Source organism: Carassius auratus, chromosome 6 (assembly GCF_003368295.1).
Source record: "Carassius auratus strain Wakin chromosome 6, ASM336829v1, whole genome shotgun sequence".
NCBI classification, from domain to species: Eukaryota; Metazoa; Chordata; class Actinopteri; order Cypriniformes; family Cyprinidae; genus Carassius; species Carassius auratus.
This window is the reverse complement of record NC_039248.1, coordinates 6770642-6795639: the sequence shown is the minus strand read 5'-3', so window position 1 is coordinate 6795639 and position 24998 is coordinate 6770642. Positions and strand designations below refer to the sequence as shown.

General features: G+C 38.3%; 1 protein-coding gene across 3 annotated transcripts; it reads left to right on the top strand.

The window, feature by feature from the left end:
- Positions 1 to 2232: 2232 nt before the first annotated feature.
- On the top strand, positions 2233 to 24158 carry LOC113093055 (E3 ubiquitin-protein ligase MARCH7-like). 3 transcript variants are annotated; one of them, XM_026258904.1, is made up of 11 exons: positions 2233 to 2253; positions 11852 to 12048; positions 13967 to 14116; positions 14482 to 14638; positions 14742 to 14924; positions 16357 to 17455; positions 20353 to 20522; positions 21038 to 21141; positions 22621 to 22722; positions 22867 to 22915; positions 23372 to 24158. In XM_026258904.1, exons 2-11 carry the CDS (start codon positions 11866 to 11868, stop codon positions 23467 to 23469), a joined length of 2295 nt encoding a protein of 764 aa, XP_026114689.1. In that variant the 5' UTR covers positions 2233 to 2253; positions 11852 to 11865; the 3' UTR covers positions 23470 to 24158. The 3 variants fall into 3 exon arrangements, with proteins under 3 accessions (XP_026114689.1, XP_026114682.1, XP_026114672.1); XM_026258897.1 differs by lacking the exon at positions 2233 to 2253 and adding an exon at positions 8813 to 8896; XM_026258887.1 differs by lacking the exon at positions 2233 to 2253 and adding an exon at positions 8935 to 9156.
- Positions 24159 to 24998: the final 840 nt, after the last annotated feature.

Below are 24998 nucleotides of genomic sequence, written 5' to 3'. Positions count from 1 at the left end.
TTCTTTTTTTAAAGTGTCGTTTACTGTTTACAAAACATCTGTCAATGACGAAGAGCCGAAAACGCTGTAAGAATGTTGTTGTTGTTTTTAACGCTTTAGGTTGTATTTTATGTTGTCATCTCTCTCTCTCTCTCTCTCTCTCTCTCTCTCTCTCTCTCTCTCTCTTTTAAAGACTACTTAAGAAATTAAATCAGTTCGTTATTAATATTATTAAGACATATTTGCATCATGGCTGAGCATTGTTTTAAAATCACCTGAAAACGTTTTTTTTTTTTTTTTTATCAAGTTGTGATCAGTTATCAAAATTGGCACGTAGGGTATAAAAGTTAGAAGGCTGCACGTGTTAATGAGATTGTGCTTGCAAATGAATGTGAAGACTTCTTATGCTGTACAATAGCAGTGCAAATCTGATAATATGGCGTCCAGTGAAATGGAAATTTAATTCTAAGATTGGTTACTTGATCAAACTTGATTGCATTTGTCTCAAATTACCTCAATAGCTAAATTCAGGGATTATGGATTAACCCGGCTAATCTGACCCTATTTCCCCTCAGATCATCAGGGGAGTGAGACAAGGTGATAACATTCCGATTTGACAACAGAATTTCCGTAATCCAAAAGATAGTGGCATCATTTGAGCCATGATGTCGTGTCACGGTGACAAGAGAAAAAGAGGATCTGCCCCCGCGACGCTCAGGAGGAACAGAAAATAAAAGGCAGAATAATTGGAACTGTTACTTTTAGTATGACGCTCATTGATCTCTCATTTAAATTACACTTGCGGGCAAAGTGAGAGGCGGCAGAATGGCCCTTTGCAGCAGGAGCCGAGTTGAGCACCACGAGGCAGACAGCCATCTGTGCCTAATTGTGTGCTTTTTCTCCCTGCCGCTGCACTCACAATCAGCAACAGGCTGAGGGGGGCCCTCTGACCTAGACTGGGCCGGGGGTGAGGGATGAAGGGGGTGGGAGATTATTTCATTGAGCAAGAAAACAACAACAAGGGGGGCGAGGAGGGACACACTGCCACTCCTTAGTGGGAGAGGGGGGTAGAACGAGGGAGAGAGAGGAGCAAGAGTGGGGCAACTCTTCAGAGTTTAGCTTCACGCTTCAGATTATGCGAGACTTGCGTGTGTTGAGGTTTTACTTTGTGTGATAAGTGGAAAGCTGCTTTTCTCACTGAGACGAGATATGTATGCTTATATATGATATGTATGTTTATGTGCATGCTTAATTTTCATTAAAATATTTTAATAAAAATGTTAATATAATAATTGTTTTATTTATTCAAATATATATTTGCTATATAGGTTTTTTTTTTTTTTGGCCTGTTTTGGTTTCTCCTAGTAAGTTACAATAAAAGTAGAGTAATTTTAGTTTAATAGAACCTGTTTTTACTATAATATTTAATTAAATTGTTTTACATTTTCATTTTAGATTCATCTTTTTTTGTAGTTTGTTTTTTTTATATGCATTTATTTAGCATTTATTCATTTTTATTTCAGTTGTAGTTGTTAAAGCACATAAAGTTAAACTAAAAATAAAATTAGAAATGTTTGCTTTGACAACTACCTGAAAAAAAGATTTTATCTTATTTAAATTTAACATTTATTTAAATTACCTAAAAAAATATTTTTAATGCTTTTAATTTTAGTCTGTTTTAGATAACTAGTCTAAAATAACCCTAATAATGAGGGATATAAACATGTTAATGCTAGAGAGAAAAACAATGGATAACTAACATTTATACATGTAACAACTGAATGTGTTGCAAACTGTCAGGCACATTTTAATAATTAAATCTCACTGTTGTCAGAACGTACTAGTGTTATAGTCATGTAACTACAACTGATGAGCTAATCCTGATTACAATTGCAGACCGTTTGTGACTTTACTGCTGAATACCGCTGCTGTCCTTTTAATATGCGTGTAATGAAACTAAATTTGAAATTGTTCAAAGGAGAACCACTCTACTGGTCTTTTTGGAAACATCAGAGCGTAAAGAGGACACACACATTCATTTGCCAATTTATGCATGCATTCATTGATCCTCTCTGACCCCCTCCTCACCTGTAGAGATGAAGCCTGGTGAAAAGGGATGCTTATGGAGGGACACGGACAGGCAGGCAGACCTCCAGGGATCAGCGCTCCGGAGAGTGGGAGGACAAGATGAGACGATGGTGTGCAAGACGTGCATCTGAACACGTGTGCATATGGTACATGTTTATCTGTGATCATCAGACCACCCCGGCCACAGTAAGAAAACCGTAATTGTGTGTATATTTGTGTGCACACATGATGGCAATATTCCTCCCTTTGAGTGACTATGTGTATAACCTCCTCCCCTCTTCCAGCAGAGGCACACCGGGGTTTCTAATTGTGTTGGTGGTTCTTCATTAGAGCCTGTGTGTGTGTGTGTGTGTTGGGGGTTGGGGCGTGGGTGGCTGGTTGAGGAGCTGAGGCTCTTAGGACTATGAGCTGCGTCATTAACGAAGGCTGGGCCTCTCTGCATGCAGCCAGAATGTCAGCCGTACCTCGGTCATTTGAAACATAATAAGCACAAGTACAATGAGTGCAATGCAAGCCTGCAGGGGGAGGGGGGAAGTGGAGGGAACACAGCCTGTCTCTTCAATTGGACTGTTTTTTTTTTTTCTTAAGAGGATTGATTAGAAGATATAATAACCTAGCGAATAATAACTGGTAAAGATGATCTCCCCCAAGACTGATGGAGACCAAATTAATGTGGTGATTTTGATTTAATTGTTATTTTTCTATTAGGGTGCATAAAGACATAGGAGATGTCCGTCTAGAGCGGGAGCTGTGCTTGCAGCTATTGATTTTTTTTTTCCCCTCCTCTTTTCTTTCTCACCCCTCTCTCTTTCTCTCTCCAACACAGATTTTAATCATCTCCGAACACCACATTCCCTAATACCATTAACAGCACTAACCTTCCTGCGCCACAAAAGCGTTTAATTTCCAATGACACAATTTTTTCTCCAAGAGACTCAAATAGTGTCTTTACGCAATTTGGTGGCCTTAAGGTTTTGCTTTCTGGAATAATTGAATTGCGATCCTCTCACTTAGTCTTGCATAAAATCGCAAGGCAAAGAGCAAATCGGTGCAAAAGAGACAATAGTTTATTCACTTTGCCTTATTAGCCAGTTTTAAAAAGAGTAAAGAGCGTTTTTTCTCCCGACTGACTTTGCAGGAACTGACGCTCACGTCAGAATCTGATAATTAGACTAGAATCGCTTCGAACACCGATGCGACCAGAAATGTTTCTGTTAGGTATTCAAGCTGTTTGTTCCTCTGTTAGCGCCGCTGTTTGTATCCATAAATAAAAGATGACCTTTAAATGTTTACATAATTTATACAGCCATAAATTCTTAATATATCTGACTCCAAATGAGAGAGCGAGCTGCTTGATTATGGTTCATAGTCGAGTTAAAATACAGGCTGTCTGGTGTGATATATACACACACCTGTATGTGAGTCAGCAATGAAAACCATTTTTATATTTAACTAGGGGAAGAGGCTGTCTCTTCTGCCTACTCGATGATTAAGCATATATATATAGAGAGAGAGAGAGCAGTTTTAACACTGGGAAAGTGTTTAGTTATATTTAGAAGACATAAAAACTAATCTTGGCTTTTAAAATGAACATTAATGTTACAGTGGAGCTTAGCAGGTTACAGCGTATTACATCATTCATTACTAGGATATAAAATGAAAACAAATTACTCTGTAGTTAGCTGGTAAATTTATCAGAAACTGCAACATTACGTGGTTTAAATTGACTGGTTGAATGTTAGTCTGACCTTGCTGATGTAAGTGTGTGATTCAAATCAAACGCTTCAATCTCCTTAAGAAAATAACTCGAGAGTCTATACATTGGTGGAAAATGTATTTAGGATTGAAGAAGGTTTTTCCTGTCTCTATCCCATGTGGAATATTCCCTGCATTAGTCGCTCAGAACAACGAACATGTCAAGATAATCACTTTTGTGACAGGTGCAGCTGACAGCTGCAACACAATAACCTGCATTGAAAAGGGAAAAAAGAAGCCACATATTTGTATCATGAAAAAATAAATAAATAATGCAAGACGCAGTTTCAGTGTCAGCCAAGAAATATTATCTATTACTTTTGCACCCCGGTCATGATTATTAGTGCGTTTAGCATCATTATCATAATGGCTGCACATGCGCTGACCTTTGACCTATGGATGTAATGTTTCTGCAAAGGAATGCGAACAGATGCTAACCTAATTTTTTCCGTTGTTTACTGTAGGTGCATCATTTCTATGTGGGGAAAGTCTTAATATGGCGGCGATGAGGTAAACAGATAGGAAGTGATGGAGTGGCAGACCCACGGGGGATAACCACATGAGGGGCGACAGACCACTGACATCAGCCCTTGTTCTCTCGCTCGCTCGCTCTCTCCATCTCTCTCTTCCCCACACACACTCATTTCCAGTAAGGGGTCATTAATGTGAGGGAAAAAAACGAATCCAGTCATGGCTTTAAAATGGAGTATCTTCTCATAGAGATGCAATCATTCCTAACAGGTCTGAGTCAGGCTGGAGAGAACAGCACAAAGAAGCTTTTAATTCCTCCGTTTAGGAAACAAAATACATCATTTTATCATTAAAGCACTGTTTGGAGGGGAAAATGGTACTTTTTAGATTTTATTTGAGAGTAGCTCCCTTATGTGGTAGCAGGGTTCAACTTAACCCGACCAATAAACCGAGAAAATTATCCGCTTTTCGTTCTCTTCTACGCATCAGCCCTCTGATAAAACTACAGCAGCGGTTCCAACATCCATACAGTAGTTAAATGTTCACATTTAACAGTCGTAATTGACATTTTCCCTCGCTCCCTTCAGAAATGATATATCAAAGAGTGCATCAGCCGCCGGAGGAGGAGAGAAAACATTAGGAGGATTAATAAAGGGTGGGGGGGGGGATTGAGCATTCACCAAGATCGGTAAAATAGGATCTGTCAAGCAACCCTGCAACATCCATCCTGAAGGGGAAAAAAGGCAGAGGTACATTTTCATGGATGGAAGGAAGGAAAAACAGAGGACAGCTGTGCGGCTGATCAATTTCCCTAGATTAGCTTTCAGCGACTGTGCCCGCTTCCATTTGTAAAGATAATATTATTTAATAACCCTTTTGGGTGACTATTTAAATGATCATACTGCCTTCAGTGCAAGGCGCTAATGGAAATATTTTACATAAATTCCCTTTAAAAAATGACGCCTTAAACAACAGTTGTAAGAATTATTCTGAAATTAAAGGAGTGTGCATAAATGATTCTCCCTGGCCTTGACTCGCTGTTCTCAATTACATTCTGCTCAACTGGAACAATGGAACGATGCTAGCATGCCGCTTTATCGCGCATATATATGCACTGTTATGAATGTCATGTGGAAGCTATTTATGGCCACGAGCATCGGTGCCAAGGGCATAGAAAACAGGGATGTTATTGAATCAATTCAGAATGTGCAAAGGAGCAGTGCGGCGATAGATCACTTGAAAAACGATAGCTTGGCTTTTGTTGTGCGCCTTCAAAGACAGACATCTGAAAACCCCAAAAGAAGAGACAAAGCTGTAAGCGTTCCCCAGTCTTCTTCACCTTCTACAAACTCTTTAATGATCTCATTTCAAAACACCTTCCTGCGGACCTCCCCTTTCCTGTCTGGCTAACGCCAAATTGCATAATGCCAACTGAACGCTTGCATTTGTTCTCCCTTTCCCTTCTCAGGAAATCTATTTAAATTTTCAAGCCAACTGTCAGTCCGAATCAAACCTTGATTTATGCAAAAACAACGTCTGCTTTAATTAGTCATTCCGCCTCACTGCTGTCTGTGCTCTAGGCGGCAAGCAGGGTCAGACATTCAGAGGAACCTCCTTTTTGTATGATCGAAACTAGGCCATCAGCAACACCATGATAATAGCCACGTCTCAACACCCCAGCAACATGCAAGAGTGTGTGTTCGAGTGTGTTTTTATCCCCCATGAGCCATCCATCCCCACTCAACAGGGTGGTTTTGGGTGGAGCACGGATAATCACAGCAGTCACTATACACCTGGAGGACTGGAAAATAATAAACAACTACCAGGTAGTTTTTTCCCGTCAGCTCTCTATACTCTCCCAGGCACTCAAGAAAGAGAGAAAAAAGGAAAAGGAGAAATGTTTACGCAGAAATGTTGCATTAATCAAGAGACAATTAGCTGGAACACACCACATTATGCACTTGTGCTGGATTAACGTCCGTGATCTTCAAAACGAAAGTAAACTACACCATGTGTTTTTGCTCGTTTTGGATTGCGACACTTCTTGATTATCCCAATTGCAATCACGTAGAGCAAACAAAAGTGGCTGAAACCTCATGCTAATTTCACAGACTGACATTTCAGATGGAAAATGCACTAAACAGATGCTCAGAAGAGAGCGACTCTCTTGTCAGATGTTTGGGGAAGTGTGTGTGAGTAACGACAATCACATGAATGGGAGGGCAGACAAACTTATTCTCACGACCATTTCTATTTTGGGGTCTGTGCGCTGCTTTGCTGACTGAAGTGACATTGTGTTTTTTGTTAAAGCATGACCCTCTGAGGTGCGTTCATGTGCTGTGAACCTTGGCCAGGGAGAAAAAGCAAGAGGTTTGGAGACCAGGGGAAGGCGTGGGAAAGCGACTAGAGACGAGCAAACGGAGGCTGGTGGAAAAGCAGAGCGGTCTGCAGGCATTCCTTTGTGATTACACATCTGAGGAGAAAGAGGCCAGACATTCTTTCAGCCATGTCTGAAGCTGCTGACTTCGATCGCTTCACTGTTGTTTTTTTCTTATCAGTAAAAAAAGAAACTCAGCTGTGAACGTTTTATTTGGTGACTACAGACTCTGTTTCCTAATACAGAAGCATGACGTAGTCTGAATCAGCCCCCTTCAACTTTTGTGCTATGATTAAAAGTACCAAAAACTTTAGCAGGGAGTTGAAACTTATGTCCTTGCTCTGAAAAAAAAAAAGAGATTTCAACGCCGGGCACCAATGTGCAGTGCTCCCTTCCTCTTTTGCAAACATAAACCTCAGAACCCTTCCTTAATCCAGTCATCCACTGGTGGGAGGCCGAACATGACAGCAGACAGACAAGGCAAACACTGGTGGGGGTGGTGCTTGTGTTCCGTCTTTGTTCTTATGGTGACCTCTTCATTAATAGGGCCTTTGTCACCATGTAAGGATTAAGAGTGAAAGAGAGCGCTTCCTCTGTTAGGCCGGGGTAAAATCTGTCTCCTAATAAAATGCTCTTCCATATGTGTATATCAGGTCATGTGGCAGTGATCTTTTATATTTGTTTTAAAGATCTCATCCTGCTCTTTTAAAACTGGATTTGAGTACACAGTGGTGGACTTCTGTAAAGTAAACCAGTTATTAAATAAAGTAGTTCTTAAGTAGCTTATCTCTGGCTATGATCAATGACCCAATTATAAAGAATTAATTGAATATTCCCAAGAAATGAAGTCAAAAAGCCTGCTGTTTAATTAATTTAACTGTTCAATCAAAAAATGGATGCAATTGAAAACGCATTTTGTATCAGCTATCAGTCTTCCCAGACTCATAAATTGATTTTTTTTCTTCTTTCTAAGCTTGTGTGCATAATGACAAAGTGTTTGCCGCAGTTAATCAAATAGCTTTATGAATATAGTTAGTGTATTTTAAGACATTGTAACTCTTAAGGCAACGTTTTTTGTTTGCGCTGTTCAAATTAATGTCGTATAATCACACTTCGCGATATTTTAATTACCACATTGATAGAACAAATGCCATGTGGCTGTGAGCAAACACAAGTGAGACAGTGCGGTTATTACTGTATCAGATGCATTATGCCGCCCTCTACTGGAGAATTAAACAAATAGCCGGAAAAGCGGATATAAAAACCAAAATAAATCACAAATGCCATTTTGTTCAAATTGTTCAGGTTAGTGTTTTATTTACTGGCTAGATATTTTACTTTTACTTACATTTGAATGCTACAAGACCACAAGAACTTATTTCACATTGCTGACTTTGTATGCCATCTGCATAAAAAAAAAAAAAAAAAAATTATGGTTTATATTTCTTGTGGAAGTTGTTTACTTTGCACTGAGGACATAATAAAATTGAATGCATATATCAATGAAAAGGTGTGTAAAATACAAAATAGTATTTATAATTTATATTATCCCTGTTTAAGTGATAAAGAAGACCTAAATATACAATTTAAGCCATATCTTATAAATATGTGACTCACTCATTTTAGAAAAAAATATGGTTAAATAAATCATTGGGACATAAAAAAAATCACTGTATAACAGGAATGACCCATATATATATATATATATATATATATATATATATATATATATATATATATATATATATATATATATATATATAGTATCCGTTTTGATGTAAGTTTAAATGTTATTTATAAAATTATAAAAAGAATACACCTAATTAACCAAAACGTGATAAGAGTTAACTAAAACGTAAAAATAAATGTAAACGGTTTCAGGGAATTTACTTAGTATTTATATATTTGCCATCATCTGTAAATGCTAACTTGCTGGATAGAAACAGTGGAGATGTTTTAGAGGCACCTCTAATTTTAACAACCTGTAATTTACCATGGACAGTATCTATGTAGTTTACCTGCAGCATAGTAAATGTTAAAGCCAAAAGAGGGCGGGGCGTATCTCGCAACACTGTCATTCATTGGCTGGAGCAGCTGACAATCAGCCGCCGTGAGTAACGTACACGTTTCATGCGGGTGTCCGATTACACTTTGTACCACGTGACCCTCCCTATATCAACACACGGACGCCATTAATATTAAAAGCAGAGAGACGGAAAATCAGAGGTGAGTTCGCACGGAAGTGATGCCGATAGGAGCATTTTAACACGCAGAAATGGTTGCGTTTTAACGGGTAGCGTTTGCTAAGTGTTAATATAAACGCTTACGATTTAGCTGCATTCTCATACCCAGCGAACTTTATTCTTATTGTAGAAACGAAGTGTCCTGGCTAACAAAAACAAGGCCTAGACATCTGGCAGAGTGCTGGTTTATTAATGCGACTGACTCCTGGGATCACATGCAACCAAGAGCGTCTAGTTTAACGGGTCAGTGGCGCGTGTCATGAACATGGCCTTTTTTTTGAATGCATTGAGTTAAATCCGTCTGATTTATTATAGCAAAAGCTTTTGTAAAGGATAAATACTCCCTGTTTACTTCCTCTGTGAGCCATTTGTTTTTGAATGTTCTTGTAACCCGAGAGCTATGCTGAGCTAATGCAAATCACTGACATCTCACCCGTCTGATGTGCATCAGCTGTGGTTTACAATCGAAATTTAGCTGTTTGTGTCCTGTCAAGTTCAACAAGAAGGACTTGAACGTTGTGCCCTGGAGGCCAGAGAGACATTTATTAGGTCATTGTTATTATAAAAAATTTGGACCATAAATGTAATCTCGAATCTATTTCAAAATAGTCAAAATTTGCATCCTTTTACACTTAAAATATTGGAAGTACTAACAGATGCACATGGATCATGGAAGAGTGCTAAACCCATTTAAGATGAGGAAGCTGCATAGACATTAAAATGTCTCATTTTATCAGTGTGCTGTTTTGTGTGATTTTTGTTGAGTCTACAAGCCTGGGTTTAACAAAATGTTCCAGCACTGGTTGCATAATCTGCAAACAAAGCCACAGGGTTTCACACGGGTGTTTTTGTTCTGCTTCTTGTTACACACACGTCCTGATGTTAATGTATTTCTAATTCTGCTTGCTTGTCATTCACCTTTTGTACCTTTTTCAAATGTTTAGCTATGAAAAATACCCTGAAAGAAAAGGGACTCTCATTTCCTCGGTCACGTCTTTCGAAACCCAAGAGTTTATTACTTGTGTCAAACAGAAAAGGAGAAGTTCACTAGCCTGTCTTCGCTTTTCGTTTTCATAAAATGCATGTGAATAGTGGCCATGGCACATTTCGGTCTGGTCCTCAAACAAAGCTGTCATATATTTTGGAGCCATAATGCAGAAGTTGTTAGTTTGTGCTGCTCTTTTTTTTTTTTTTCTCTCTCTCACTTGTTGTATGGAAAAGAGCAGCACAGATATTCAGACGAAAGTTTAAAATGGTGCAAGAGATGGAGCAAGTCACTTCATATGATATGATGTAATAAAATTGTTGCTTTAAGTGTCTTAATTGTTGCTTTAATATATATTAATTGTTGCTTTAATATATATGTTCTCAACAACATTCTGTATCTAGACTAGCATGTATTTCAAGTACAGGCAATAGCCCCTCTCTCACTTTTTCTGTCTGACACGTGACTGAAGCAGTGCTTTGGTGCCTTCAGGTTAAGTTTAGCAGTGTTCTCACTGGCAAAAGCTTGACATACAGCAGAGAGCTTTCATTGCAGCAAGGTGCTATTTTAATACTCCGCTGTAGAGCGGTGGGTATTTCTAGAAGGCTTGATGAAGGGTGCTGTAGAAAGATGTTTACTGATATAAAACTACAGGCTGAGGTTGTCCATATTGTCTGTGTGCCGATGCCAGTGGATTTGTATGCCAAGGTTTACCTATTATTGGTAATGTCAGGCATTTAAGACTGTGCACTGGGCCAATAGACTGATAACCAGTTTTGTTTGTTTCTTCAGTGTATTTCTACTCTTGATGGCATTAAAAAAACAGTTCAGATTCACAATTTTGGCATTTTCATTTATACTTGTAGTATTTTGAAGGTTTAGTCATTGAAAAAAGTAGACCTTTACTCATCCTTATGATGTGGACCCATGACTTTTTCTTCTTAGAAACTAAAGCTTCTTATTTAAATGGGATCATTCACCCAAAAATTAAAATGTTGTCATTTACTCACCACCATTTCATTAAACCCATAAGACTTTGGAATATAAATGATTAAATTATTTATAATGGATACATAATTGTTATCCATCCATTTTAAAGCCTGCAACCAAAATATGCTCAATTAATAAAGTACATAGAGATTGTAGAACTAATCCAAATTAATTGAGCGGTGGGAGTCTTAGGAAAAGACCCAATCATTTTGAAGAACATGCATAATTCTGTTTTTTTTTTTTTTTTTTTTTTTCCTTCCAGACATTGCTTCATGCACATCAAATACAGTAAACTGAAGCTCAATCACAGCGGCTTGCTTGTGTGATGCACAAGAACAAATTTGATTGGTTTTCACATTTGAAAACCAAAAATGTTTGAGCTTGTTTATTGTTTACCATATTTGACGTGTGCTTAAAGCGTTAATCAATGTATATATGTAAATAAACGCCTAAATTAAATCAAAATATTAAAGTGCTGTAAGCTATTTGTATGGTCTACTTTTTTTGAAGCATACAAATTTTGGTTGCATGGACTTTGAGGGCAAAAACTGCTTGGAGAATATTAAAAATATATTTTAATAATCTATGAAAGGTGAACAGAAGGTTTACAGGCTTTGGGAGCATCATTCGTGTGAGTAAATGATGACAGAATGTTCATTGCTGCATGAAATCAACCTTTAATAATGTGCTAATAGTTCTTTAACATGTAATTATGATGAACGCGTCTGAAGCAGTAAGGAAGTAAGTCATAAATTGGAACAATGCGATGTTGAGTACATGACACAATCTTTCATTCTTTTGGTGAACAGTGTCTCTAAAACCATCATACTGCTGGAGGCAACTTATAATGCTTGACTAAAGACACACCTGAAACATCTCATTAGCAGTCCTGATTTAAATGGAATTTTGCTGTGACTGCTGTCATGGGTGTGCGAATGTAACGTGTGTCTTTCTGTCTCTCAGGGTGCGCTTCAGAGATGGATTCGAAGTCTCGGCGGTTTCCGTTTGCTGTCTCCAGCTCTTCCTCGCTGTCATCGCCGTCCTCCCTCTCCTCCTCATCTTCAGCGCTCAGTGCAAGTCGGCTCTATGGCAGAGGGAGCGTCTTGGGAAGAGATTGCTTTAGCAGAGAAGCGTCTGTCAAATTAGACTCCGACTATCAGGTATTACAGAGACGCATTAATTTCTGTAGTCCACAGCTAGGGCAGCTTAAGTCTCTCTCGGTAGAGGACTACCATCAGTGAATCGTCAGCCCCTTTATTGTTGAACCTATCACCCAGAAATCCATATTTTTCTATACAACGCAGCATAGTTGAAGGAGTGTTTCGGGTTCAGTACAGGTTTCGTAGTTCTGTCGACCAACATCTTTGGTTTAATATTGATTACCGCAGAAAATAACTTGGACTCTTTCGTTTAGAAATGGAAGCATGTGGGGCAATGATATGTACCCCTAAGAACCCAAGGATCGATTATTCATGTCTGTATGAAGCCATTAGTTCTAAAAAAACTGTTAAGACAAAATTTGGATACACAGTTTAAAAAACATTGCAAAATACAATAATATGCAGTTAGGGTTGTCTAGTTGCAATAATTTAAAACGCGCTTATATTAGAAAAATGTAATGTTTCAGCCAGTAATAGTCATGAAAAATAATAAAGATTTGTTATTTGAGCTTAATCAAATACTGTAATTTTTATAACAAGGATATATTATAATTTGGTGTGTGTGTGTTTTATTTTTGTTGAATGGGGAAAAAAATATTAATGAGAGCTTGACAAAACGGTCAGAAAACAGCTGGAAAAGATTCTGATTATTTTTGTACAAATTGAGGTTGGCTTTTTGCCCAATATCAGGGTTGCCAGATGGTCAAGCAAAAAAGCTAGTAGCAAATCTCTGAATTCTGCTCTTGCACTCAGATGCATATTTTACAGTCACTTATGTATTATTCTTTCTATTTTTATACATTTGTCTGTTTTTATAAAGGTTATATTATTTTTGTAATATTTTAAACGTTTAACCCACTCCAAAATGTTGTCGTTTTGTTTTTGCCTTGTTTTTTTTCCCCAGATTGAGATTTAATATTTGACTAGTTTTTTTTGTTTATAGACATGTATATGTTATAATAGAAAAGTTAGATAAAACTTGGAAGCTAAAATTTGTAAAAGATGCAATTTCTTTTTTTTTTTTTTTTTTTTTTTTTTTTTTTATTACCAGAAGTGCAGATACATTTCAGAGTGTCAGCTGCTGTTACGTGTGGCTTTTACCCATATTTAGTGAAAATTAGGTGTTTGATTGCTTTATGGTCTCTGGGGGTTATCAATAATAATATTGATTTTAATATTTAGTGTAATTAACGGTTTTAATAGTTTCTAAGCTTTTTTTTGGTCTCTCTCCAATATGTAGCAAAATATTTACAAACTTTTTTTTTTCTTTCCTCTCTCTCTTCCTCCCATAACGGTGTAAGTTGATTTTGTTTTCTCCAGCCCTTCATTCAGTAAAACTTCATGAAGATTCTTGAAGCACGAGAGCGGCACTATGGAGATCAGTGTTCGGTCTCTGTTAGCACCACATATTCCACATCACTGCTGGGGCTCTGGAAAGGTCTTCGTGTTACACTGCTTTGGTTCACTGGGCTTTTTATAGTGCACACTAGAGTCCTGGCCCTGGTTTAACCCGTCAACATATCAAGGTCTGCCTCGCTAGATAAAATGACTGAAACTTCCAGAGTTGTTTTTGACTCCCATAGTGTGTTTTGAAGATCACATCTAAGAACTTGGCTACATCACCACATTAGTCATTGTTGAAGTGCACATTAAACGGCATTAGCCGCCATCAGCTCTGTATATAGTTTTCCGTGGGGGATTTCTCAAGATGATAAAGCAAACCACCCATATGCTTTAGGAAGAAAACTATTTGCAGAGGCTTTGTGCTTGGCTGTTAAAGTCTGAATATTTTCCCATGTTTCTCTTTAATGATGTAGAACAAACCGTTGAAAGACTCCATAATTCTTGCATCTCTTCCTGTCACATATTTTAAAGTTCAGAGGTTTTGTTCATTTCTCATGTTTCCTGTCTTTTCTAGAGCTCCCGTCTGCTGAGCTCACAAAGAGGTTACAATTCAACTGAAAGCCGTCACTCCAACTGGAAGCTCTCTACTCCTGTCTCTCTGTCTTCATCATCTTCCTCTGATCGAACGTGGACAGAATCTGCCAGTGGGGATCGAGGCAGACTTGTAAATATTCGGTGTATAAATTTTATGTGTATGCAAGTTATATAATGGGGTTTTATTATAATAATAATAATTATTAAATTAATTGCTTAACATATTTTTTAAACCATGAGAAAATGTCTAATGCTACGGCATTGATATAAGATTGGATGTCCAGTTCTCTTTTAGTTTTATAAAGTAGAACAACATAATTGTGTTAAGTATGACATTTGTTGTGATGTTTACATACGTTCATATTTCTGTAACCATTTTATCAAAAAATCTGATTTGGAGTCCCTTTGCGACGTGAACGGTCCATGAATCTTGGAGTCCGTTTAGTAACCATCACAGACCTGCGTGACCTCTGACTTCCTGTTTTTGCATTTTAGACGGACTCCGAGAGAAGACCGGGAACCTACTGTGGACTTCTTGGCACATCCCAAGACACCGAGTCTAAACGAGCAAAACTTTCCTACACAAATAGAGCAGCGTATTCTCAATCTCCTTCCACATCTAAACCTGCCAGCTCTTACTCAACTTTAGGAAGTACGTCACGGTAACAAGTAGTTGCAAAAATATTGCTGTTGCCATAGTTAATATTGGGTGCCTGTATGGATATATGGTGGAATAACGCATTGATCTTGTTTAGATTCTTCATGGAAATCCTCCATCAATCCTTTATCTAGATCATCCTCTTCATCCTCCTCTTCATCTTTGACAACTCCATCAGAGTGTGTTTGGGCCCGCAGAGATTTGGAGAAGAGGGGGGATTCAGGCCGGACCTCACTGGGGGACTCTAGTTACCGGCCTAGTGGGCTGACCTCTTCACGGTGTATGTGCGCACACATATTCACATTTAGACAATCATCCACTACCAGTCTAGTCCTGCTGTTGTAGTCCGTTTTCTGTACTGGTTCTAGGCAGGATTGTACGTCTTCAACACACTTTTTCAAAGTATTTTTATAAAAATGTTTGTATATTGCCTAAGAATTGCATTAAAAGTTAATAAAATGCTTGCTTGAACTTTATAGTTTATTAGTTTGTTCATATTGTAATATGTTATGTAAAACTCCGTACAAAGACAAAAAAAAGTGATTTGAAGTGAACACATGGGAAGTTAATGCTTTATTGCAAACTTGTTGCAGAATTCACTTTTTTTTTTATTGCTGATATCTTGGCACTTCTTCTAACATTATTATATTACATTGTTATAATGAGCACTTTTTGGAAATTGTTTAAAAATGCTAGTGTGATCTGAGGCGTTTTGAAACAAATATTTTTTTCGGGATGTATCCAAATGAATGTGGACTCAGCCTATTACAGTGGCTTTCAGCCCTTTACCTGGAGAGGAGTTAAAAATCTCCTTAAAGGGATAGTTCACCCAAAAAAGAAAATTTGATGTTTATCTGCTTACCCCCAGGGCATCCAAGATGTAGGTGACTGTTTCTTCAGCAGAACCGAAACTGTTGCAGTCTATCAGTCTTATAAAGTAAGTGAATTGGAATCATGGCTAAAACGGACACAAGAAAACGAAAAAAAAAAAAAATGCACAAACAAAACCAAACTGAACCCTTTGGCTCGTGATGATACATTGATTGTTCAGTGTCTTTACAAAAATGTTTTTTTTCACGAGCTGCAGGGTTTTGGTTTTGTGTGTGTGTGTGTGTGTGTGTGTGTGTGTGTGTGTGTGTGTGTGTGTGTTTTTTTTTTTTTTTTTTTTTTTTTATGTTTTAGCCGTGATTCCTATCCACTTACCATATTTTTCGTACTATAAGTCGCACCTAAGTAGAAGTTGCATCAGTCCAAAAATACGTCATGACGAGGAAAAAAAACATAAGTCACACTGGACTATCAGTCGCATTTATTTAGAAAGAGAACCAAGAGAAATCCTTACCACGGTAATGTTTTCTGTTGGTTCATTTCTCTTGGTTCATGTCAAATTAATTTTGATAAGTTGCACCTGACTATAAGTCGCAGGACCAGCCAAACTATGAAAAAAGTGCAACTTATAGTCCGGAAGATACGGTACATTATAAGAGTGATAGACTGCAATCTCAGTTTGTGTTGTACTGAAGAAACAAAGTTACCTACATCTTTGATGCCTTGGGGGTAAGCAGATAAGCATTAAGTTTTCATTTTTGGGTGAATAACCTGATCAGCTCATTAGTAGGGACTGTGGTCTAATGGTCTCTGGTCCAAAACCACTGGTTTAATGCATTATTGTAGGCCATCATGGTAACGCTATCTTTCTTTTTGTCCTGCAGACCGTTCGGAGCATGTTACCTCCAGCTATGCACAAGGTGCTCGACCCAAAGAGAGTCAGTATTCATCCCACAGAGAGAATGGTTCATCTAGTCGGCGTATCTCAGCCGATTACCTTCCTTCTCTGGAGCGCAGCTCCTACAGGCTGACCTCAGATTACCAGTCTGGTCCGTTCTCTCTTGATACACCCCGTTCCAGCTCTAGTTCCACCAGAACCTCCGCCTCCGTCTCGGATTCATCCCAGCGCTCATCCTGGAGCTCCACCCCTTACACACCCCTTACTGGCTGTAACTCCAGCCCACCGTCCTCTAGCCCCACCCCCACTCCGCTTCCTGCTCAGAATGGCGGTGACTCGGATGGCAGGCGAACAACCAGGCGTCTACTATCCCGGCTTTTCTCCCGACGCTCCAGTCAGGAGTCAAACTCTACCGTCAGCTCTGCCTCTGATTCTCGGTCATATGACTCCAGTCCAGATGAAGCCCCACCCTCTGAAGTCCCTCCTTTAGTCAGCAGAGGAAATTTGGAAGCAGAGTTGAGGAACTCTGACCCTGTTCAGCCGTTTTCATTCTTGCGCAGACGTGGACCATCTCTCGCTCCCGTCCAGGAAAGAGCTGATGTAGTAGAGCACGAACAAGAACCACTCAGATCTCCGACAGGCCTGTCCTGGCTGAACTGGAACCGCTGTACCCCACTGTTCTCTCGTCGCAGGAGGCAAGGGCGTGATGAAAGTGCCCGCATGGACCCTCATCGTTCACCCCAATTCCCTCTTGGTGAGCGTGATGGCCATAAAACACCTGACCAGGGAACTGATTGTGAAGATGATGATGACGATGATGATTATGAGTCCTCAGAGGGTGCCACAGCATCACCCTCTGCTGGAGCCTCTGGTCTCTCCGTGTCTTTACTGCAGGACGGAGCCCGTCTAGCAGGATGGAGCCAAGGCATGGGAAGGGTGATGACCAGCCCACTCTTCCGTATGCCTGAGAATATTATGATTGGTGTGGGAGTGGGATCAGATGGGAGGAGTCAAACTAATGAGCAGGTGAAAGACAAGCCTGCCCCCTCCAGAGACCCAGAGAGACTGCGAAAGATTCAGGAGAGGTCAGAGGGTTATTTTTTTTTTTACTTATTTAAAAAAATGTATATAGCACTACTAAAAGAACCCCAAGGGTTACTCGCAGTGCTTTAGATAAAAGCAAACAACCAAAACACCATCACACACATATTGACCAATCTAACAAACACAAATAACCTACGGTATAATTTAAGTAACATAAACTGCCACCCCAAAGTGAGTTGTCAGCAGTTTTTTTTAAACACTGACTGAGATTTTCCACGATCTCTGGGCCATTACTGCAAAAGCCCTATCGCCTTTTTGATGATGAATTGTCCTCTGCACTACCAGAAGTTTAGTTTTCTGAGCGCAAGGCTCTAGGGGGGTTATAAGGTATCAAGAGGTTTGTGAAGTACAAGTTGCTGGTTGTTTAATAATTTTATATACAAAAGTTTAAATCTTATTAATTCTAAGACAAATGGAGCCAGTGCAAGTTTGCGAGTACCGGCGAAATAGAATCCTATTTCTTTACCCTTTTTAGAAGCCTCTCCACCTCATTCAGAACAGATCGTAATTGAGGCAAGGCTGCAACAGAGATGCCCTTGTACAGCGAGTTACAAAAATCTAATCGAAAGTGATCGTGATCGAAAGTTATTCATACATTTGTTCTAAGTCATCATTTGACTCAGTTTTTTTCTTTAAAGGCGCAGATTATAAAAGAATGCACGTACCAAAGAATTTATTTCCATTTTTTAATTATCATCAATTTGACCGATGTTTTAAAATATGGTGCCAATGGGATTATATTTAAAAGCGATTTAATATAATCTTTTGGCTGGTCAAAAACAATAACTTAAGTCTTTTCTTCATTTTGCATTAAAAAATTTGCCATCCAGTTTTTTTTTTTATATTGTTTAAACACGAATTTCATGATCTATCATATCGGAAGCTGCACTAAGATCCAAAAGTACTGCAATAACACGGTCTCCCTTATCTAGCATTAAAAAGATGTTGTTGAAAACTTTCAGTGGTGCAGACTCTGTAAGGTGTGAGCCACCTTAAACCCAGATTGAAGCATTTCTAAAATAGAAATTTCAAAGAAAAATTTAAAGGGGGGGTGAAATGCTTGTTTTTTAACTCAATATCCTGTTAATCTTGAGTACCTATAGAGTAGTACTGCATCCTTCATAACTCCAAAAAGTCTTTATTTTTATTATATTTATAAGAGAAAGATAGTCTGTACCAATTTTTACCGGAAAAACACGAGCGCCTAGAAGCGTGACGCGTGGGTGGAGCTAAAGAATCACGAGCGCCAGTAGGCTTTTGCGTTGAGAGCGTTTGGAAGCTGTGACACAGATCCAGAGGCTGAAATTTAACGAGAGCAGTATCAGCAAAGGCGTCTCTGTGGTATCTACTGAAACTGTATATATTTGCTTAGCGGTTTGGAAAATGACTAAGTTCCACTTTATGTCGTCTTTTTTTTTTTTTAAGCTGTACATGTGGAAAGTGCAGTTTGATGACAACATCGCATGTTGTTTACTTGATGTGCTTACGCGCTGATAGCTAAGTTAACAACACAGAGATATTTGAAGCAGTTTTACTCACCGCCTGCGGTTCCAACACACGATCGTGACCCTTTTTCGTTGGGACTGCATTATCCTTAAGAAATAAACGATGTGCAAATCCGTCGTCAAACTGGGCCTTGTTTGTAAAACAAGCATCTTCGAAATGCAGGGAACAAACAAAAACACTTGCACAACTCCGTTGATGCTCTGTAAAAATAAACTCCATCCACTGGTCCCTTAATGCTGTTTCTCTTTTGGTAATCTGTGCAGGGTTGTCTTGCCCTGGCAACCAAAAACACACTTCTGTGACATTTCGCGATGCTCTCGCTCTGATCAGTGATTTTCTGTGCTCAGCCTCTCAGTGCACTGCTATACGGGAGCGCACGTTCTTCCGGCAGAAGTGCCTTAGGACCCATATAAGGAAATTCCACTCCATCTAACGTCACACAGAGCCATACTCGAAAAATAACTTTTCGAAACTTGTGACAAACCGGAAGAGGTATTTTTGGAACAGAAATACTCCTTCAAACGTACAACTTAATTTTTGAAACTTTGTCCATGTTTAGCATGGGAATCCAACTCTTTAACAGTGTAAAAAACTCAGTATGCATGAAATAGCATTTCACCCCCCCTTTAAGTAATTGCTACAAAACCACTTTTCAAAAACTTTTCATACAAAAGGCAGCTGTGAGAGAGGTCTGTAGTTCATCTCGTCCGGGTCCAAATTTGGCTGTTTAAGCCGAGGTGATTTAACAGCATACTTTAAACCTACACTGTAAAATGTAATAAGATGACTTTACTTAGAAAAACTTAGGAAACCGATTGCCTTAAAATTAAGTGTTAATTTTTAAGTTTTCATAACTTTAAAACGGTTTGTCCAGAAAACTTGTAAATTAAGTATACTTGAGTACAGTTGACAGTTAACTTCTTATTAGTGTTTATTGTTGTAAAACATTTTTTTTAAATTATTTTTTTTATTGTCTACAGGTAGTACAGGGTACCAAACAAATTCAATTTCTTTTTTTTCATAGGATTAATACTTTTTGAAGCCCAAAAATGTGCAATGCTATGTGCAAATATATAAATGAAACTCTCTCAAGGTTCCGGACTATTTGACAGTCTTTGAACTGAAACTAAAATTTAACACAAGCTTAAAGGGATATTTCACCCAAAACTGTTTAAAGTTTAGCTTCTTCCTGCTCTTACATACCTGCTTGAAAGTTTCTAGTAATCCTAAAGATCCTGAGCTAGCTGCTTCAGTTGTGGTCAAGTAGAAATGGGTCCAAATTCTGAATTATTGGGCACCCCCTAGTGTAGTAGGAACAGATGTTCATAACTTTAATTTGCTGATTGTAACTACACCTTCTTTCTACTTTTAGTCTGTTGTTGGAGGACTCTGATGAGGAGGAAGGTGATCTGTGCCGAATCTGTCAGATGGGGGAGCAGTCGAGTTCCAACCCTCTGATCGAACCCTGCAAGTGCACCGGCAGCTTGCAATATGTGCACCAGGACTGCATTAAGAAATGGCTCCACTCCAAAATCAGCTCTGGTATGGATGTCTTTTCCTTAGGGCATGAGTAAATTAGGTGTTTATATATTGTATTCTTCATTTGTTTGATGTGCACTGAGAAAGGAACCGCTTTCAGTTTCAGTCGGACAAGGAGGATTTAGGGTTCATTTCCTGCAATTCAGGACTACTGACGCATAACACCATGTGAAAGCTGACTGATAAAAAGCACGTTTGAAATGTCAAGTTGTGAAGAATCTCATTTGTTAACCGTCTTATGAACTTTTCTGAAGAACTTTTGACATTGAGGAAGGAGGCTACAAGCCATTATGGAAGACTGCTGTGGTAGTGCATTGTAGAGCTCAGAATGACTAGCATAATTATGTACCAAAGTATTTACTTTGAGAATACTATAGTTCTACTGTTTCCCAAGAGCAGCATGGTATTACCAAGGTACAGATAAACTGGAGTTAAATAACTTGAGGGCTACATTTGCTAATGAGATGAATGCAGCTATTTTTCATTCATATTGAGTACATGTGCACTTTCATACACAGGTTCTAACTTGGAAGCCATCACTACCTGTGAACTTTGTAAGGAAAAACTGCACTTGAACATTGAGAACTTTGACATCAATGAGCTCTACAGATCTCATGAAAGGGTAAGTGTCAACCCAATATGTATACAATAAAGCACATTGTTTAGATTTCCTTCTTATTTTTGAGGTCAGAACATACTTGCCTTTACACAAATTTGTGTGGTTATGGTTTTTAAAGAATCTCCGAAGAAAAATAATTAAATGTATGCATTTAGCAGACGCTTTTACCCAAAGCGACTTACATTGTATTCAGTCTATCAATTTTTACCTATCATGTGTTCCCAGGGAATTGAACCCCCAACCTTGCGCAATGCTCTACCAATTTTGCTACAGGAACACCTATACAGGATATATATGATCTAACTATGTGCGTGTATTGTATTATGTAATTATTACATGGAATTAAGGACGGTTCACACCAAAAAGCAGCACTTCTGACACTTACCCTCACTTTTCACAAAGAAAGGAAGTCAAACAGACCTTTTTGTATTTGCTATGGCATTTATCAAACAATGCTGTATACAGCAGTTCAGAGGCACAAGAATCCGTGTTGGATTCTTCCTCTTCTATGTACTGTCGCTTGGCAAAATGCTCTTTTTATAAACCACCTAGTCTCGAGTAGCTGTAACTGAAGGTCTGGAATCTATTGTAGCTTTCATTTGCCAAGGCCCACCCATGAGGCCGTTTGGCCTACATGTCAAACAACCAATCACAGTTAGTTTCGCTCATCATTGTGGAAATGTCGCCACAATAACAGACAGTGTAAAACTCTCGGGACCTATTTTAAAGATTCTATGCCGCAAACTTTTGGAAATCCAGCATTTAGTTGATCCTTATAAGTGCTCATCACCGTTGTAAACACAATGGCTTTCTTCTTTCATGAGGGGGTTTGGCTCCACAGTATTTTTGTTTCCAGGTGGAAGCAACACACACGTGTCATGGAAATCCTATAGAATTCAACCAATCTCATGACTTCGACACTCCTGAAGTTTCCACTTTTGTGTCCCATATACATCAGACGTTTAGCCAACGTGACGTCTGAGGCTGAGACTATAAACCACCAAGTCACCATAGTTTTAATTGCGACTTTATCTTGCGTTTTGTTTTTCTTCTCCTAATCGCATGATATAAACTCACAATTATGTGACCCTGAACGTTTGTCTTTGTGTAAACGGACTTACTAAGAGACATTCACAAAGAATGCATTCTTGCATTTAAAAAAATGTGAGACATGGGGTCAAGGAATGAGGAGAAAAATTGCTAATCTAGTGTGGTTTTTTTATCTATCTATCTATGTATCTATCTATCTATCTATCCATCTATCCATCTATCCATCCATATCCCTGTCTAGCACATTTATATAGGAAAACAATGAATCGGAACTAGTATTTGCTAAAAATGCCATCACTGTTAATCCTTACTGAGTCTCAAGAATAAGGAACATCTTCAAAGATTTTAAGCCACTAATGTCACATCTATCAGTTACATTAATTTATATTTTAAATGTTATCTTTAGTTTCATATTTGTGTTTGATTCCTCAGTCAGAGTATGAGTTCATCAGCTGTGGGCTGTATCTGGTGGTGCTCCTTCACCTGTGTGAGCAGAGGTTTTCTGATGTCCTGGGTGCAGTAAATGATGCTGGGGTAAGACTTCTACATCCTTTCCTCTTGCTTGGTTCATTGTCCTTTAGTTCATGTCCAAGTTCAGTGCATTGACTCGTGTGGTGCCACTCAATATGGAAGTGTTCATTATAAACTGTTCAAAACGTTCTCCCCTCTCTCGCTTAGTTTTTCAACTTGGCGAGAACTCTACACGAGCACATGGACAATCTTGAAAGTATGTTATGAATTCTATTTATTTTGGTACTGCATCATTAAAACCCCTAAATCTTGTCAGTTAATGTATATTAATGTTGATGTAATTGATTAAACTTATTTTAAATGCATAGGTAAGTATAGATAATAACCTAATGTTTGTTCTGGTGCTTGAATTACTTAAGCAAAAATTTGCATTTGTTTAAAAAATAAAAATAAATAGTTAAGTGTAAGCAAATGTTAAGATTTACTTGCATGGCATTTATTACATGTTTTTATTTCTTGGACTTACATAGTGAGTCATAATTGGCTGTTGAATGCATAGAAGGAATAACCAGTGTCTCCTTGGTGTTAAAAATGCTTGCTTATGTTTATTTCTTCACCAGAAGGTGACATCTGTTTTTTTTTTTTTTTTTTTTTCTCCCTGTTCCCCATCTGGTTTTTAACGTTTCTGCATATCTCATGTTTGGACTCAAAGGTTCATACGCCGAATCTGATGAAGATGAGGTGGAGAACAGCAGACCATCCATCGACTTCTGTGACTTGGAGGATGATGATGAAGAGGAGGAGGTTTAATGTGTTGGCAGGGATGAAGGGGGCGTGGCTTAGCAGTCTGTCTCAGTCTCCTCCCACTTGCTGTTCTTGACCTGCATCCTCCTGCTTGAAGTGACTTTAGCCAATGTGTGATTGGCAGTGTAACCAATATTCTTAGCCTATCACAAGGCTTTCACAATATGCAGATAATTACAAAGTTTATGGGAGCTGTTTGGTTCCTGTTATGATTTGAATATTATTTTTTTTATTTTATTTTTTGCATCCGGTTGGTGAGCATTCTAAAGCTTTATTCAGTAAAAAAAAAAATTTGGTGAACTGATGACCACCATGAGTGCTTCAGCTATGCTTAGAAGCTGGTTTGGGGATAGAGAGGATCTTGGAAGATTCATACTCTTAACATGGTGCAGTTGAGAAATGTTAATCCACTCATTTATAGGGCTGCTTAAACCGGAGATGATGTTTGTTTTCAGTATCATTGATTTTAAAAAGATAAGATCCTTCATTTCCTGGTTTTATGTTATTAATCCACTTGTTGTTTTTTTGTTTGTTTTTGGAAATGGGTGAGTGAGAAAATGTGGTCACTTTTCTTTCAAGACTCTCTTTACAGAAGACCTTTTCCACAGTCTGTTTGTATGTTGTCCGTTATAACAGTGTAATTCGCTTGAATTATTACAATAAAATGGAGGTATTTAAGTACCTCAAAGAAAGTCTATTTTGTCCTTCAGATGTCTCGTTAAAGCTAACGAACAATGATTCGATTCATGAAAGTGGCTATGAAATGGCTTTTATATATTTGTTTTAAGGTAAATGTTATTCATTTTTGTCATTAAATAATTCCTTAACTTCCATTTGTGGTATTTCTTCAGTTTGGTGGCTTTAGAGGTGTGTGTGTGTCATGCAGTAATTGTTCGACTACACTTGTGAGGACCAAATGTGACTCTGGCCTGGACAACAAAACCAGTCTTGAGAAGCACGGGGTATATTTGTAGCAATAGCCAACAATACATTGTATAGGTCAAAATTATCGATTTATCGAAAAACATTTAAATATGGTTGTATCTCATCCGAATGTTGTCCTATCCTAACAAACCATACATATAGAAAGCTTGTTTATTCAGGTTTTCAACAAAGGAAAAAAATAATTACCATATGTCTGGTTTTGTGGTCCAGTGTCACAAATGTCCTCACTTTGACAACCCACAGGACATTATACTGGTAATTTTACCTCACTAGTTAAAAAGGCTTATAAATCAGTTAAAATTTGTTTTTGTTAATCTAATGTTCTGCACGTGTTTCTGTGATGGGTAAGTTTAAGAGTAGGAGTTAGGTAAGGTGACCGAAAACATTAAACTGATAAAAAAAATAGTTTAAGTCTATGCAGTGTCAGTGTCCACACCAATGTGCAAAACAAACATGAGTGTAGGCTATGTATTAACGATAACTATTTTTTCGAGACATGTATTTTGCTCACATTTTAAAATATATTATATAAACCAATTAAAATACTCTGGTAAAATTTTTTACCTAGGCCTGAAAAGAGCACTGCGTAA